The sequence below is a fragment of the Amia ocellicauda genome, chromosome 2, assembly GCF_036373705.1.
Source record: "Amia ocellicauda isolate fAmiCal2 chromosome 2, fAmiCal2.hap1, whole genome shotgun sequence".
NCBI classification, from domain to species: domain Eukaryota; kingdom Metazoa; phylum Chordata; class Actinopteri; order Amiiformes; family Amiidae; genus Amia; species Amia ocellicauda.
The window spans coordinates 3,906,334-3,921,159 of record NC_089851.1 but is presented as its reverse complement, the minus strand read 5'-3'; the positions used below and the strand labels follow the sequence as shown (position 1 = coordinate 3,921,159).

General features: G+C 40.3%; 1 protein-coding gene across 1 annotated transcript; it reads left to right on the top strand.

The window, feature by feature from the left end:
* The first annotated feature begins 11,811 nt into the window (after positions 1–11,811).
* fzd8a (frizzled class receptor 8a) lies at positions 11,812–14,271 on the top strand. The gene has a single exon (XM_066716437.1). It carries the CDS (start codon positions 11,963–11,965, stop codon positions 13,709–13,711), a length of 1,749 nt encoding a protein of 582 aa, XP_066572534.1. The 5' UTR covers positions 11,812–11,962; the 3' UTR covers positions 13,712–14,271.
* Positions 14,272–14,826: the final 555 nt, after the last annotated feature.

Sequence of the window (14,826 nt, the reverse complement as noted above, 5' to 3'; positions counted from 1 at the left end):
ACGGTTCTTTTTCTTCTAAGTCTGCTATTCTTACAATGCAAACACATGTACATTAGTGTGTGGCTGCCTTTTGTCTCTGTGCATGTCTCTGCCTCTGCTTGAATGCCCTTTGTTACTCGCTGACCCTCTTTAGCGGCAGGTTAGAGCCCGCAGCCAAAGTACTCTGGATGCTGATCTTATCGAATTTCAGATGCTAAGTAGGGCAGGGTCAGAACTTGGGTGGATACATTAAGTTCTGAGTCAATCATGAGCCCATATTCAAGATGTGCAATATCATCTTCCCCACACAATGTGGCACATGACCACACTGCCGTGGATCAGGTTGTTGTGGTTATCCTACCCTTTCTGTGTCTCTACAATGGATCAGCTTTGCAAAGAATAGACTGCATCGTGGTTCTCGACATATGCTTCCTGTGATTCAATAGTCTTTTATTCTAATTGGGCTCGTTTGCCATAGAAAAGTTTCTTCCTCCCATTTTACTTGTGTTTTAACATCGGTCTATACCTTTGAATATGTATTGTTAAGCCAGTATCAGACTGTAAATGTAATACTACACTAAATAAATTAATATATCAACAGTTCCATTTAGGCCTGTAGATAATAGAGACATTTAGGGAGGTTGATGGAAAAGAAAGAACATAACAAACAAAAGCATGGAACCACTGTACTGATACACATCCGCTAAAATCCTTTTTTCTTGCACCTTTAGGTTTTGAAACAGTAGTGAATCAGAACTGGTATCTATTAAGAACTCCAAGGAAATAACAGCGTGTCGACCTTCCTGTGCTAGGAAAGCTGCCCTTTCAAATCGTTCTCTTTCTTTTGTGGACCTTGCACACACACAACCCTTGTGTTTAAGCAGAGATGGGTAACTGGTTGTCAGACAGCTAATTTCAAAGTCTGAATCCACACACTTTTAATTAGCAACACCTTGCAGTAAACATAGGGAATTCGTTTATAATTATATAAATTACACACTCTGACTGTAAGCCCTTGTTGTTTTAAAGATACAAACTGTAATTATTATTATTATGTACGGCACCACTCCTTATAATTAATATGGATTGGGGTGTGCGCCTTAATTTATATAATTGAATTATTTGCTATAAATATCAGCCCCATCAATTTTTGCTTTGTGTTTTGTTTTGTTTTATTTTTTGTCTCTAGGTTTACTTCAGGGCATTTAACTTGTAAACTAGCCATATGTTCTTCTTGGATAAGTTCCTTCATTAGGCACTATTGCAATTGAAAAATAAATATCAAATTTGAACATGTTTCTCTGCTATCTACAGAAATATTTTAAATGCCAGATAAAAATGTATGCATAGTCAGACACATTTGCTGTCTCCCAAATCCAAATTAGAAAGCAAATTGTATGAACACCTTTCTATTTCCTGTATTATTGTACTAATCGAATATATCACCAGTTCCCATTAAATTGCATGCTTGTCTAACTGAAACAACCTACCAATTTGCATGACAAAGTACCTATTCAAGCTTCCAAAGTCACTTATTTTAATTTCTCATAATCCAGCATGTATTTTAGAGTTCAGTGCCCTTAATTATGCTCTTAATAGGCTCAGAAATACATCAAGGATTTTTAGAATTGTGGCATTTACAATTTTACAATTATTCAACAGCATGCCACCTTATTTTGGAGGTGGGAAACCATCTCTCTGCATTAAGCAGTTTTGTGATCTTTTATATATATTATTAATTTCTGCTACTTTCTTTTTTAATTTGACTACCATCTGTAATTATCACCCTTTTGCAACACACTGTCCTCTCTGTGTTTCTGACCATACATCTTAAGAGAGGTTTCTTTGCATGGATTTGTTGTTTAAATACCTAGCGCTGCGGAACTATAATCTTAATAAACTTCTCCTGTCGTCTCACCTTTTGAATAATAATAAGGTTCTAATTCCTCCAAAGAGACGTCGTTTCGAGGGATGTGAGCTGGAACAGAAAGATTCGCTCAAAGTAAACTGAGGGTTCAAACCTTTCTGATGGCACTTGTCGCTGACTGGAATGTATCGCACATCTTTGTGTCGACATGCAGCAAAATAAACAGCCATGTGGCTAAGACTTTAAATACCAGGTTGCCACTTACTTTAGGGTGTATACCACAAGAGAGGAAGTACTTAGACATTAATTATCTGTTTTTCAGTGGTACAACAGCCAGGATATTTTTTTAAAGCACGATATTCATATGTAAAGATTGTGTTAGGGAATATGTTGCTTGGACTGGCCAAGGTTATACTATTACATCATTAAAATGTCCTTGAATGAAGTACTCTGGGACCTAGCTCAGGTTTCCAAGGATTTCACACAGGGAGAGGAAGATTGGAAAAAAAAGAAAGAAAGAAACTAGCTTGAAAATATATACCGATGTGTATATATATATATGTATATGTATATATATATGTATATATGTATATGTATGTATATATATATGTATATATGTATATGTATGTATATATATATGTATATATGTATATGTATGTATATATATATATATATATATATATATATATATATGTATGTATATATATATATTTAGACTTGTAAGTCCAGCTGTGTTGTCCTGGCTTTCTTTTCTCCTTTTTTTCCCTAGTTGTGTGAGCCAGGGGCACAACCTCTCATAAACACACTCTGCCCTGCTTATCCTGCATATAGAGGCAGAAACACCTCCTAGAGACCCTTGACAAATTTTCTACCTGTCAGCAAGACTGGCACACTGCGTCATGGCTTGGCAAAGACTCACTGAATATATCTGTGTTTCTACACTGGTATACAACTGCTGCTCAAACAGCTGCCTGATCAGAAAAAAGTACATTGACTGGTCTTTCCCATCTATCAAATAAGCACCGCTTTCACATTCACTTTTTCCTGTGAAGCTCCTATTTGCAGCATGTTTATCTGAAGTTGTACCCTCCTCTGCCACTAGAAAGGACTGTTTCAATTGTAAGTCAGCTGTTTATTTACTTACCTTCACACACCAGGTGGCATACATATATGCCTGTATAATTATAATTATTTACATTGAACACGTGGCAATGATAATGCAAAAATTCAGTTATTTTGACTGTGATAAAAGTATGTATTATTAAAAAGCATCAAACTCCATATTTTGACCCTCTAACATATGTGTGTGTGCCTGTGTGTGTGTGTGTGTGCATGTGTTTTAATAATTATACTCACAATTATACATTATTCTTTATCTTACACCTGGTGCTGATATATACATACATTAAAAAAAATGCAACAATTAAACTATAAGCACACATGACATAGCTTCTCTTGAAATGCTCAAAGCTTAACTTAAGAGTGCTGACCCTCACATAACTGACTACATTGTGCACATTATAAAAGTGCTTTGGCTCCGACTGAAGCTTGTAATCATGTTATGTCTGCTGATTGCTATCCCTGAGAGCGGTTCTGCATGCTTGAGGAAGGATGAGGTTTTGTGCTTTATGCCTCCGACCTCTGTGATTGTCACCCAAGAGATTCACTGCGGCCTCAGTGCAGATGTTTGTATGAGGACTTTGACAATTGCTTTCATTCAGGACCAATTAGAAAGGTCTGTTTATTGCAATAGCTTGGTTGTTAAAGAAAGAAAGAAAGAAAGAAAGAAAGAAAGAAAGAAAGAAAGAAAGAAAGAAAGAAAGAAAGATGTTGTTGGCAATTGTTACAGTTTTCACATTATTTTTCAAATAACACTGGCTGTCTTTTTTCAGAAAAGGCTCAGATTTGCAAAGATGCACTGATATGATCTAAAAGCAGCTCCTTCAGTCTGCTGGCCTCTCTCCACCATCTGCTCCGTACCTGACACACAAAGGGGGTCAAAATCATTGTATTATTATTTATGCATGGGCTTTATATGAACAGGTGTGCCACAAACATGCACAAATCCAATGTATTTTTAATTCCTTGCGTACAATAAGAAGGCTTCTCTGCACCTCGGCTCATGGTGGTCCTGCATGATACATTTTGAGAGTACACAATGTCACAGCTGCACGCCCACCATGTGCGCACGCTGGTATTACACATTTATCGCCATGCATCCTCTTACAAACATGGCACGGCATGTACAAAATGGATATGATTAATAATTATGGAATATGTTAAGAACAGAATCATGAACAACAAAGAATAATGACTAGCCACACACAGCAGCCCAAAAATATTTATTCATAACAACGGTTGTGTTTTAACTTATTTGAAACCAATAAATACACCTATTAAAGTAAAATATTATATATATATATACATGTTTTGTTAACACCTATTTCAGAGGATCTTAGCCAGGTGTAATTTTTCTGGTGTAATTATGTGACGTATATTAAAACCTTTTTTTCATCAATGCTGCGTTACTGTAGAAGACCAAATGTATAGTGTATGCATAAATGACATAAACTAGGCAAGAAAAGTGCTTAATGTAGCTAAATCCATCCCATTAAAAGAATCAATTGGTTGTAAGTCATGTGTCGGCACCAGAGACAGCGTTTACAGTGGCTGGGCTGCATCTGAGGTGTAATCTCAGTCAAGGTTTTGGTAAGTATGTGGAATGAATACACGTCATGTTTGATTTGTGACAGTAACGTGTACATTGTACGCTGGGTTGCTCTGGAGACATTAATATTGGCAAACATAGCTTTGACATTTAAGGCTTCCCACTCTCCATTAAAACTGTAGAAAGAAACCGGTGTGTTTTGGTGGTTTGTTATTGCTATTTGTCTTGTCTTTCCTGAATTGTTTGTTGTTCTAAAACATGTTAGTTAATTTTGGAAGTTTTGGCACCTAAATTGGAGAGATGGATACCTGTGGCTTTTGATATTTGGTTCTCTGATATGCGGACAAATTAAAGCAGGGCATATCTGATTTCCTGCTGGTTGAGTGAGTTTCAAATTGTCCACAGAAAACCGGAGAAGTCTTCTGTTTCTGCTAGAAAGAAAAAAGGTTCACCGCTAGTCTTTCCAAAACAGCCCTGATGAAAATCAATGTACACAGCTCTGTTGATTTGTGAAGAGGCGTCACCCAGTTGAGTCATTATACATTGTGAAGTGTCAGTTCTTACCAAGACCTGAGTCATTTCACCAGTTACTCTAGTAGAATATTAATGGCAAGATGTTCATTTGCAGGAAAACAAGAGCAAATGAGAGGGAAAATTGAATTATCGTGCTGGCATCTCTGTGGTTTGAATTTCCCATATGTTGCTACCAGATGTCAGTTCTACCTGTCAAACGCCAAAAGGTTTCCCCCATGTTTAGCAACTCATTGTGTCAATCATGACTCATATTAAATTACAGCTGGAGTTAAGACTTGGTGGCGTGCATTTCCTGAAAAGAGAAACCTCACTGCGTGCGATCAATTTCAAGAACAAATTTACAAGGAAAATGTTGTTTTACAAGGACCACAATAAACTAAATGTCAGGATTGCATACCACCCAACAGGCTGTTTAACAAGCAATTGGATTCACTTGTTAATTGTATCATGGAAGGGTAATGATTAACTCAAGGGTTGATTTGGAAGAGAAACAGAATCCCTCTGTAACTAATCCTTGCTTCAGGAAACTGATTGAGTTATTTATTTATTTCATTACCAATTACCATTCTTCCACTGTTTCAACTTTTACTTGTATACACTGTATTTCATCTCTCATTAAAAAAAAAAATGAATTTCTATTTTACCCATAAAGAATGTTTTGGATATGATTTGTGGTAAATGCAAAGGAATAATCATTTAAAAATATATAACATCCTTAAAAAATGGATTAGATTAAATTACAATGAACAAAAGTTGGGTTAGGCATGCTTTAAACACTCAGTTAAAATTGTAAATTACATAAAATTACCATAACATTATATAGTACCACATCAGTGCTAGATCACCTCTGAAAACCACCCAGAACACAAGTTTTTTCGAGCTCAAACTGAACACCACTACAATCTTCACCTTATCACCACCTTATGATGGGTGACGTTGGGCACCTATAAGCAATCTTTAGACTTGTTAGACTATAAATGTCCTTTTCACTCCTCATAACGACAGGTTTGCCAGCCAATGCAAGCTTATCAGATTTATGTAATTCTGCTATCATCTATTTAAAACCCTCTCAATAATTTACTGTGGCATTGATGTTTAAAAGAATTTGATTATTTCACTAGCTGCAAATGTGAACCTAAATCAGCTTCACTCTCCACAGTGAGTGTCGATTCAGGCAGCTTTACATTACAAAGTAGAAAAGAATATTTCTTGGACTTTAGTTTAGTATATGTACTAGATAAAACAACAAAAACAAGTATTTATAATCAAATTTGTTCCTGAATAGAGTACCATGTTAATTTTGTCTCAAATCACTAATGATGCCACATTTTAGGGTCCATGAATGAATATGTTTATTTAGGCAAGACCGCAATTAAACATGAGGAGAAAGAGCACAATTATAAGCATGGCATGAATGTTGCTAGTTGTTTCATGGAAAAGGCCCCAGTGCACGAAGGGTTATTAACATTTTGCAAACGAGTATCAATGCAATGTTTTCACATAATACACTCTGTGTAGTATTAGCTAATTTTCCGAAAGTAAATCAACAAATAAAAACAAGCTTTTTTTTCAGAGCATTCGTTAACATGTATTTAACTTTGTGTTGCTAAAAATACTGCTTTAAAATCACATCTTACAGGGACTAGGTACATAAAACTGAGTAGGGAAATTAAATAAAATAAAAATGCTAATATTTGTATTTCCTACAGTGAACTAATACCTTGTTTCTTGAGCAACTTGATTCTGAGTATTGCTGCAATTCTAAATTCACTTACTCAGTGACTTAAATCCTTTAACTGATATAGGAAACATGACTATTTACAGTGAAAAGGTCTTAGTCCCTGTAAAGGTAGATAATCTTGATATTCTTAAAAAGATTTCTAAAAAAAAAAGTGTTATTTGAAAACAATATTAACTTAAAATGTGAACAATAATGATGTAAAATAAATAAGATACTCTGTTGTTTCTCTAACATTCACGAACGTTAGTGTGCAATACTGAACTTTATACACACAGTAGAAGGATTTTTTTTTCTGTTGATCTTCAGACATTGGCCAGACTGCTCCACAGACTGTTGAACCCTTTGCACTCATCTCCTTTTCTATTTTTCAGTAGCTGCTATGTTGTTGTAACATTTAGATTGTAGCCACTCAGATACCCTGCTCCTCCCAGAAAGAAAGTTGGTTTTGTCAGAGCAGGCTGACAATTCAATTCAAGACAGGATTTCCTGCCCAATCCCGTCTCAGCAGTAGGCTGATTTAAGGGGCAGACCTTGTTTGTCAATGTAATGAGCTGAAGGTGAAGTAATTCACAAGGTACACGCTTTGTCACCTCAGGGTACTGAAAGAGGTGGGGGGGCCAGAATCGCAACTCCACCTGAGAGTGATTAGGTGACAATCTTTGAACAAATAACAACGGAGGGGGTTGGGTACTGGTTTAGATGGGGGCAGGGAAAATGTCCTCCTAGCAAGAAAGAAGCAAAAATAAGCAGATGATGACCAAAACAAATTATTTTAAGCTTTTTAAGTGTTTTAATATATACAGTTTCTTATGAATGTGGGCTAGAGTTTAGGAATATCATAATTATGTTTAATTAATCATATTTGGATTCATATTTTGGTGTTTTGCACACTTTAATTAATCTGTTATTTGTCAAAAAAACATAACAAGTATATCACTATTACTATTAAAGGTAAGTACACTACTATATGACTCAGTCACTATTTTTTGCCACCCAGAACTTTTTGTATTTTGTGTTGCATAACATTTATTGTGTTGCCAATGTATTGTGTTGGGCATTTCTAAAGTTTTTATATGTAGATTTATTTGCATTTATTACATTGTGCATGATTATAAAAATGTCAGTGTGCAGAATTCTGGAACATTTAAGAATGCATTTCAAATTGGGTCTCTGGGGATTGTGTGAAACCAGTTAATAACTGAGATTAAATAATTAATGTACTTCTATCTTTCTTATTTATCTCTTTTCAGAAATGATGATTGGCTTTGAACCACCACTTAATTTGCCGGAGCTCGATATTGTGGTCAATTGCGTTTTAGTGGGCAAGTGTTACATAACTTTCAAATGTCTCATGCAACTGCAACTGCAGCTCGGTCATAAATTTGTAATGATGCTCTGCCTCTCAGCTAACCATTATTGGCTTTTCTTGTGGGAATAAACATGAACAAGTAAATACTTATGTTTTGTGTTATTATTCCATGTTCTATTCTTGGGTGTTTAGGAGCAGTTCTTCTCATTTAGCCATGAGCATGAATTCTGTAAAATAATAACTCAGAAAGGAGTCCTTTCCTGCACCAGTTCTAGTCCAGTGAGAGGCATTGCTCTCTCTCCATGATTTGCCATTCCAGTTTATCCCATTGGTAGGATTCTCGTGTGAAAGGTCAGGGCAGGGAGCTGGAAGTGAGACATGTTCAATGGTATTCTCCTTGCGTCTCTGTGTTACACTTTCAGCTTTGTAATGTGCAGGTAGAGAGGCTCACATTACCATTCAAACCCATCAATGCTGGCAGTACACTGTTGTAAGAATACACGCTGGCTGAATAAAAAAATAAATCTCAATTATAGATGACCAATCAATTACAACATAGACAGGCTTACTATAGACATAATAGAGTGTGTTAGTATAATTGTACTTGGACTAAATATACAATTTACTTGGAAAAAATATGTACATTAACTTAGTTAATGAAGATCAGATTGAAGACAAATATATCAAGATAACACTAATTGCATCAGAGTGACGAAAAGGTGATATTGGGACATTCACATTGCATTACTTTTTGTGATTTTAAAATTATTTTAGTTGTTTTGAACTACTCTACACTGACCCAAACTTTATGAAGAGACACATTTACATAGCATCAACAGGTTGAGTATCACTTTGCAAAAATAATGTGTTCATGCAAGGCATAAATTAATCAAATGTACTGATGCCACAGTGGGCTGATATAATTCAGCCCATTATAGCCCAATGTAATTCAACCCAGTATATGTATTCTACACTAATTACAGCACAAAGACAACAAAAGTATAAGTAATATTTTAATAAGTCCACAGGAAATGGTAATCAGCTTGCACAACAAGTATTTTCCATCTATTTAATTTTATATTTACAGATTGTGAGAGGTAATTATGCATTTTTGGTGACCAACTAACTTGCATACTCTTTCATTCTCTGTTCTATAATGAAGGCCACAACACCTTACATTGTATTTATAGAAGAACTGTTGAAAATACAAAATGCTGAAATCATGGATGCATCAAATTTAAATATATGCCTATTATATAATCACTAGAATTTTTGTCTTAATTTCATTTTTGCATATTGCATATTTTACAAATAGTGTTAATTTCTTTAACGAGAAAAGACAATTATAATGAGCCCTCAAACATACAAACAATACTTGTGCATAGCTTACATTGCATACATAGATAGAATAGGTGTGTGTGTGTGTGTGACTGGCTTAATTGTGCTTTGACAGAATAACAACTGATATATTGACTGTTAAGTGTGTCTACGCCTTTAAAATGTACCAATACTGTTGGGTCTTAAGCCATGCAATGTAGTCCAGAAACTGAAATATCCATTAAACAGATGCAGTAATTCCATTTCTACTCTTGGACATATTTAATGGCAGTAGTCGTATGTAACCCAACTCCAGCTAACTAAATTATAGCTAAGGCTCCAACAGTTGGTGGCTGGAAAGGATACATATCTGTCTGTTAATCAATACGGTTGTAGAACTGATAGACACAATCAGTGTAACTGATGCTCATTTTCATCTGTCGGTCTTATACTTGTTCATGGCCCTGTGACGGAACACCTGTCGTTGGGGGTTTCTCTAGTGGTTTATGTGTAGTAGGCAACAAATATATTCAGGCTTTGGAAACTGCTTGGAGTATAAGCAGCCCCTGACTCACATGGTGTTTTCAGTGTATTATTAACCTCTGATTAGAATGAACAAACAACGTGAAACATCCCTAGGAAATTCAGAAACCCACAAAAAACCCACGTGATCATGTTATTCAACCAGCTGAGAGCAGGAGAGGAATGTGACAAAATAAATACAAAAGGGACAAATTAAAGAAACTGGACTGCTGGTATTCAGTACCAGTAGCTGCTCTATCACCCAAACTGACATGTGTGTGCATGTATCAAACAGAACAACATTAACAGTCAGCTGTATGTTTTATATGTAAATGGTATCTAGTATCTAAGCACTGTTGATAAAGACTCTTTACTGTAGTGTTTTCATCTGATTATAAAGAAGAGTGTTTATTTAAAAACCAATTACATTAACCATGTAAATGAAAACTTATCTTCTATTCTTAATGGGCAGGAGGGGTGTTTAAGCTTGTTTAAATGTCCACCCCAGTGTAACAAACTGATTCTGATATCACTCCTCTTGGTCTGATCGCCCATAGCAGCTCTGTGCAGCAGTGCTGTTTACTGAAACCAACGCAATTAAAAGATTGGCAGGAAAAAAAACTTTTGACAACTGCAACCTGTTTACAAAGTGCGATGCTTGTTCCTGGCATTACTGTAATTACATCCCCTGCGTGAGTCCTATACAGGCGCTAAACGAAACATCAGCACTTCAATTAGACAATAAACCCCCCATCCTGGGTGAAGACAACCCCCCGCGACGGCCTAACAAGCGCGAATGAACCTGCACCACACTGGAAACGTTTAAAGGTAGATTTGTATGCCATGCAACGTTGCTTATTATTATTAGTATTATTATTATTTAAAATAATTGTTACATCTACATGCGTTTAATATAAAAAATGTTTTTTTCACACATGCATTCCCCTGATATCATAAAAATGAGTGTTTGTTTTATTCAGCTTCTTCCTAATCCTTTACATTTACGTTTCTATTCAAAGAGATCATGACATTTTTTTTGTCTTTCTTTCTTGGCAGACGCACTTTTATCCAGGGTAACTTACAGACTACAAGAGCAACACAGGAGTGCAATAATACAGTGCAAAATTACAAATCAAGCATACAACAATCACAGTTTGTAAAATATACAGTTAAAAGAAAATATAAGTCATACATCCTTGTTATAATAACAATTGCGCACAACTGAATACATATACTGTAGGTCTATTCGGCTGCTTCATATATTTCAATTAAACATGTCTAACAGTCCTAAAATTCACTGGTTTTACATGCATTTTGCCATGAATGTATTTTTTATATATAATAAGGTTAATACACAGTACTGTGGACTTAATGCAATTGCCTCCTTATTCTCCAAGTGATTGATGTCATTACAGTGAGGCATCTTAAACCTGACCTCGTTAGGGGACGATATAAAAATGCAAAGAATCAATCAATCAATTAAAGATTAGCGACCAAATGCAACACAAACTGCCCGGGTAACAAAACACCTTAAGAGAACCGGATTGACTTGTCCCAGCGCCCCGCCCTGCCGCCCGGCGATTGGAGCAGCGGGCCGGGGGCGGGACTCCAGCGCCCGGCGCATAAATACCCCCCAGCGCCGGAGCAGGCAGAGCATTTCCAGCAGCGCAGGACGGGCTGCGGAGGCGGCTGAACAGCGGAGAAACGTGCAACTTCGGCTGCGTCTTCAAAGCGGATTGAGCCCCAGCGCGGAGGGACAGGTGGCCGGGAGAGCAGCGCCGCTACCCCGCCGAAGACCCCCCACACCAGGACAACTCCCCGGCGACAAGAGGCGCCGGTACTTCCTCAGCCATTTTGCCTGCCCGCCTGGAGGCTCCCCTCCCTCCGCTGTAAGTCTGCAAATTGGCTGCAACTCCGAGCCGGAGAGGCGGCGGGATGAGGTCGCACGTCGGGCTCTGATCGGACCGCGTTCTTCCAGGAGGCGCTACTTCAGCCCCGGCAGGGAGGTCTCGTCTGCGGGGAAGGATGGGGGGCTACCTGTTGGAGGTCTACCTGCTCCTCGCCCTCGCCGCCCTGCAGAGATCCAGCTGCACCACCGCCAAGGAGCTCACCTGCCAGGAGATCGCCGTGCCCCTGTGCCGAGGCATCGGCTACAACTACACCTACATGCCCAACCAGTTCAACCACGACACGCAGGACGAGGCCGGCCTGGAGGTGCACCAGTTCTGGCCGCTGGTGGAGATCCAGTGCTCCCCGGACCTGAAGTTCTTCCTGTGCAGCATGTACACCCCCATCTGCCTGGAGGACTACAAGAAGCCGCTGCCGCCGTGCCGGAGCGTGTGCGAGCGAGCCCGGGCCGGCTGTGCGCCCCTCATGCGGCAGTACGGCTTCCCCTGGCCGGACCGCATGAAGTGCGACCTGCTGCCGGTGCAGGGCAACCCGGACACCCTCTGCATGGACTACAACAGGACCGACTCCACCACCGTGTCGCCGGTCTTCCCCAAGCCCACGCACTACCCGGGCAAGCCGCACAAGAACAAGAACGGGCACCTGCGCCCCGCCGTGCCGGGCAGCAAGCACAAGCCCCCCGGGTCCCCCTGCGAGCCGGGCTGCCAGTGCCGGCCGCCCATGCTGCAGGTGAGCAGCGAGCGGCACCCGCTGTACAACCGGGTGCGGACGGGGCAGATGCCCAACTGCGCCATGCCCTGCCACAACCCCTACTTCAGCCCGGACGAGAGGACCTTCACCGCCTTCTGGATAGGGCTGTGGTCGGTGCTGTGCTTTGTGTCCACTTTCGCCACGGTGGCCACTTTCCTCATCGACATGGAGCGGTTCAAGTACCCCGAGCGGCCCATCATCTTCCTCTCCGCCTGCTACATGTTCGTGTCGGTGGGCTACATCGTGCGCCTCATCGCCGGGCATGAGAAAGTCGCCTGCAACCGGGAGTACGACCTGGAGCACATCCACTACGAGACCACCGGGCCCGCGCTGTGCACGGTGGTCTTCCTGCTCATCTACTTCTTCGGCATGGCCAGCTCCATCTGGTGGGTCATCCTGTCCCTGACCTGGTTCCTCGCCGCGGGCATGAAGTGGGGCAACGAGGCCATCGCCAGCTACTCGCAGTACTTCCACCTGGCCGCCTGGCTCATCCCCAGCATGAAGTCCATCGCCGTGCTGGCCCTGAGCTCGGTGGACGGCGACCCGGTGGCCGGGATCTGCTATGTGGGCAACCAGAACCTGGACAACCTGCGGGGCTTCGTGCTGGCGCCGCTGGTGATCTACCTGTTCATCGGGACCATGTTCCTGCTGGCGGGCTTCGTGTCCCTCTTCAGGATCCGCAGTGTGATCAAGCAAGGGGGCACGAAAACGGACAAGCTGGAGAAGCTGATGATCCGGATCGGCATCTTCACGGTGCTCTACACGGTGCCGGCCACCATCATCGTGGCCTGTTACTTCTACGAGCAGCACAACCGCCAGAGCTGGGAGACCTCGCACAACTGCGCCTGCCTGCTGGAGCAGCAGCCCCAGAAGCCGGACTACGCCGTGTTCATGCTCAAATACTTCATGTGCCTTTTGGTGGGCATCACCTCGGGGGTGTGGATCTGGTCGGGCAAAACGTTGGAGACGTGGCGGACTTTCTGTACCCGCTGCTGCTGGGGCAGTAAGGGCACCAGCGGGTCCATGTACAGCGACGTGAGCACCGGCCTGACGTGGAGGTCGGGCACTGCCAGCTCGGTGTCCTGCCCCAAGCAGATGCCCCTCTCGCAGGTCTGAAAGGACTGACGGGGCAGCGCTCTTCATTAGCATCTTAATGACTTCCTAATCACTTCTATTAGATAGGAGTTGGAAAAACAATGTACCTGGCATTAACACCGCTAAATCCTACCTATTTATATGCATATATGCACATGGCCCACAATGGGAGGCTGTAGGTATAGACTGGGCATGTCTTTTATTCTTTCAAGCAAAGAAACCTAAACCGATTTCAATCTCAATGTCCCTAGCAGGAGATTTGGCCTATATTTAAGTTAATTGTTTAACCTAAACTTTGTGCCAGGGAGTGATTTGACTGCAATCACAATCTCAAAGATGGTTTAAAATAAGCCTTAAATGTCTTAGTACCCAAATATTATTATTATTATTATTACGGGTTTTTTATTGCAAAAGAAAATGTATTTATATAATTATTGATACCGTGTACAAAGTTGTAAATGTGTGTATATATCGAAATTTATAAACAAGTGTACATTTTTGTATAAAGTGTAGATTTCACTTGGCGAGAGCGAAATATTGGACCTTTATTTTGACAATAAAACAACTTTTTGATACATTTATATTTTTGTACTACTTTTGAATTATTCAGACCCGTGGCTTAAGTTGAAGGGATTTATCAGCGAGTTCAGTTGTCTCTTATTGCCCAGAAAGGCTTTGTTTTATATGCACAGGAGATGGGTTGAAGTGGGAGAAAATGCGCTAAAGGTTGAACTTTTTACCTATCTGTGCCCAGGGCTTCACTCCATAATGTCTTGAAGTGAATAGGGTGCGTCTGTGGCCAGCATGGGCTTTTCATCTGCACAGCTTTGATCTTTTCTTTTAACAACAAAACAAAACCCAAAATGTGACGTGTAGTGTTTTTTTTTTTTCCTTCTTGCTGGCTCCACATCTTTTTATTTTTTGCCCCAATTGACCACCGTGGAGCTGTGCGGTGCTGAATAAAGAGGCCTGGGGACCTTCAGCAAGGTTTGGAGGGGAGAGACACTTGTAACTGTTAGTGAACAGGGGAGGAGAGCAGGGACCGGTCTTTTAAGCAGCTTTTTCAGTATTGTTGGCCAGACTGCAGGCAGCAGGGCAGGGACTGGACATGATTGAAATGGCAATGAATGCCCTAC

What these genes read in the sequence shown, in the direction of transcription:
- fzd8a (XM_066716437.1), top strand. Translation starts at nt 11,963, where the DNA reads ATGGGGGGCTACCTGTTGGAGGTCTACCTGCTCCTCGCCCTCGCCGCC.